Genomic DNA, 3,354 nt, shown 5'->3' on the forward strand with positions numbered 1-3,354 from the left:
GCAGGTGCTACGCGCGCAGGCTGGCCGGTTGAGGAACAGGGATCCTCCGTCGGGCAAAACAGAGTTGAGAAGGTTGAAAATTGAGTCGTCTATGCGACTAATTTTCTTTTTCGCGAACTCGCGAATTTTGTAAAGAAGAGAGTCAGTCTTCTTTAGTTTTGTGGGACCACTGAATTGAGACGGCGCAGGTACTACACGTACGGACTGGCCGGTTAAAAAAACAAGATTTTTTAATTGTTTAATATTTAATTAACTGAAACCTCACTCTGTTACGACCCGAGCTAAGGTTAGTTTAGTTTACTAATTTATTAGTAAAATTGGAGACAAGATGCTGATTAATCAAGCTGGTAAGACTTGATATTTATTTTTAAGTGTGGATTTATTTGACTTTAAAGAAACTATGGGTTTCCGTTAATAAATTATATGCATATTCCTCTTATATAATCATTTATTAATAACAATAGGATTAATAATTATTACAGTTACTTACAATTTTGAAGTTTTGTTGATAATGAAATTACAATGATGTGACTGCAACCAGGCTTGCGTCGCCGTAGTTAAGTAGTATGTAGTTATAAGTTTTATATACTTTTCAGTTCGTTTCTTTTGACACTTTTAAACACAAAAGAACAACTATTTGAACAATTATTTAACAACTCTAAGTGTTCTCTCACACACTGTACCTTAATACAAAAGAAAACTTGTTTTCTTAGTGTTTTGGAAAGAACTCGCACTAATTTTATAAAATTAGAAAGAGAATATTAAATTAAATTGTTATACGACGAAAGTGTTATTAGTATTTCAATTAGTGCGATTTATTCCCTTACAATAAGAACAAGTCCTCTTTAACACTGAATTTACTACTCAATTTCACGATCGAAGGGCCGACTCAACGATACCGTTCGGGCAGAAGCACACCGGAGTATTTGACAAATGCTCTAAGAAAGCTAGGGGTTTATATAGTAGTTAAAAACTGCTTGATTGGGGATGATTTGTTTAAAAGGCACGTAGTCGAGCTAAAATCTATAAGTCACGTAGTCACGTATTCTAGCCGATTTCTAGAAAGCACGTATCTAGTATTAATTTCGTTTATAACAATTACTATGCATAGCCAGGTAATATGATACTTGCTTTTACAATAATTTGTTTAAACTTCTATATACTTAGTCATGATATATGTTTTCACGCTTGTAGTTTTGAATTCAGGACTCTGGTGTCTGAATCAAGAACCTTCTTACGCGTATATAACTTTGCGCTGTTTATGGTAAGTGAGCGACGGCAGATTAATTACCATGAGTGTAGATAACGAACCGACCGCCAACCACCTATCACGCCTCTCTAGATCACGGTCGATTATAATTTCGATTGTCTTAGATGGTAACTCACATGCGCAAGTTACTAATTTATCTTACAGGGTTTAGTATTCTTACTATATATATATATACATATATATATACATATATATATACAGTATTTATGTTACATGTTATTTATTAATTGTTCAAGATATATATATGCACATATATCCATATCTTATAATTATTTGAAAAAGTTATATCTAGGGATGTAACAGTCCTCCCTCCTTAGATTATTTATCGTCTCGATGAATCTTAAATTTCGAAGAATTTTACAATGCATTGTTTGGTGTAATCTGATCTGTTCAAGTTTTTGAAATAATGAAAATGTGCTCGAACGTTGTTTTGTCTAGTTATATTAATTTTATCTTTATGTTTATAATTGTGTGACATTGTGTTGATGTAGTGTTTAGAATGAAAACGTGCAATGTAACTTTTATTCGTATTTCTGAGGTAAGTAGTTTTTGATCCTTTTTGAACTTTGTCTTCTTTCGTCGTCATACAAGTATTTCTTATAATCATCAGTTTTCACAACCATGTGACTTTATACAGTTTCTTCTTGGGGAGTGTCCTAAGTTAGTTTCTATTACATATTCGACAATGGAAGATCGTTGTTCTTCATCGGCATCCACCATTATTTTTACAAAAGAAGAAGACGGAACTATTTCTACTACTACTCCAGGTGGCTCTTCTTCATTGAGTAAGTAGTTTTCAGTTTGATTTTGTCTTTTAATAAGTGAAATGTCGGAAGAACTCGAAAGTAGTATTTTTGATTCAATTATTGATAATGAAATTACAATTTCTCCTATAATTACATCGGTTGATCAATGTATTGAAGATTTTGATTTAAATTTGTTCGAAAATTGTTCTGAAAATTTGCCTTGTGAAACTAGTGTATCTAGCGGAGTTTCTCTTACGAAATTTGAAGGGATGTTATGTAGATTGCGTCGTGTCGAAGCAAAATTTGGTTATTTTTATTTGGCTTTATGGAAAGTAAAATTTCACTGTGCGGTTCAAGTAATTGTTAGAATTTGTCGAGAGAGACTTAATTTAGAGGTTTCAGAAAATGATTTTCAAGTGGTTCATGCTTTAGAGTCAAAACGTGCTGGTGTACTTTTACAAGTGTCATCCATTTCTCTTAGAGACAAGATTTTATCTCATTCTCATGACTTTTTGCGCGAAGGATTTAATGTGACCTTGGAATAATCGATTGTTCTTCTTCTTATTTTGTTATTATAGATAATGCAGCATCGGAGTCTTCTTGTGAACTAAACAATTTTCTGCACAAAATAAATGCTATTTCGATTTCTCTAATGCACCATTTGCAAATTGTGGAGAACATTGAGGAAATTGGGCTTGTGGATGTGAAGCGCAAAAGAGGTCGTCCAAGTAAGGCTTCTCGATTCCGGTTACAAAATTTAAAAATGATTCGACAATCACAATTAGATCAAGCAAAAAGGGAAGGCAAGGAGGAAGCCTTTGAATTGAACCGGATTATTACCAACTTTATGTGGAATTTTCCTGACGTTGTAGATTCCTTAACTTCAACTTCTAATACAACAGGGTAAATTGTTGATTTATGTAATATGTCTAATTTATATTATTTTGTTTTTCATTTTGATTTAAAATGTCCCCCTTTTTTTTTTGTTTTCAGGGAAGAATTTTCACGTTGTAAATTCTGCATCTGTGGTCGAATTTATCCTCCAACATACTTGTATGGAAGTTGCTTTTGCGGCGAGCTGTTGGCGGATCGTTCGGAAGAAGATTAATTGGTTTCTCCATTTTTTTTTTTGTTTGTGTTGTTTAATAATTTGTGTATGAGTTTCATTTTTAATCACTTTTACTTATTGGCTAAACTGACAGAATTTTGTTTCTTAAGTGTATTTGATATATTGTATTTTACATCGTCTTAAAACTAATTATTTTATTTTTTGGGCACCTGATATCATTAATGTTTTAATGTGTATTAAATATGGTTACTTTGAATTTTTGGTTTTAT

The 3,354-nt window shown here is 32.4% G+C and overlaps 1 protein-coding gene across 1 annotated transcript; it reads left to right on the forward strand.

Annotated features, from left to right (window-relative positions):
* Positions 1-1,553: 1,553 nt before the first annotated feature.
* On the forward strand, positions 1,554-3,124 carry LOC122509715. The gene is made up of 3 exons (XM_043623945.1): positions 1,554-2,055; positions 2,595-2,919; positions 3,010-3,124. Exons 1-3 carry the CDS (start codon positions 1,956-1,958, stop codon positions 3,122-3,124), a joined length of 540 nt encoding a protein of 179 aa, XP_043479880.1. The 5' UTR covers positions 1,554-1,955.
* Positions 3,125-3,354: the final 230 nt, after the last annotated feature.

Source organism: Leptopilina heterotoma, unplaced genomic scaffold (genome assembly GCF_015476425.1).
Source record: "Leptopilina heterotoma isolate Lh14 unplaced genomic scaffold, ASM1547642v1 Lhet_615, whole genome shotgun sequence".
NCBI lineage: Eukaryota > Metazoa > Arthropoda > Insecta > Hymenoptera > Figitidae > Leptopilina > Leptopilina heterotoma.

Coding starts and splice junctions, on each gene's coding strand:
- LOC122509715 (XM_043623945.1), top strand. CDS start 1,956: ATGGAAGATCGTTGTTCTTCATCGGCATCCACCATTATTTTTACAAAA. Junction 2,056..2,594: donor AGGTGGCTCTTCTTCATTGA/GTAAGTAGTTTT, acceptor TTGTTATTATAG/ATAATGCAGCATCGGAGTCT. Junction 2,920..3,009: donor TCAACTTCTAATACAACAGG/GTAAATTGTTGA, acceptor TTTTGTTTTCAG/GGAAGAATTTTCACGTTGTA.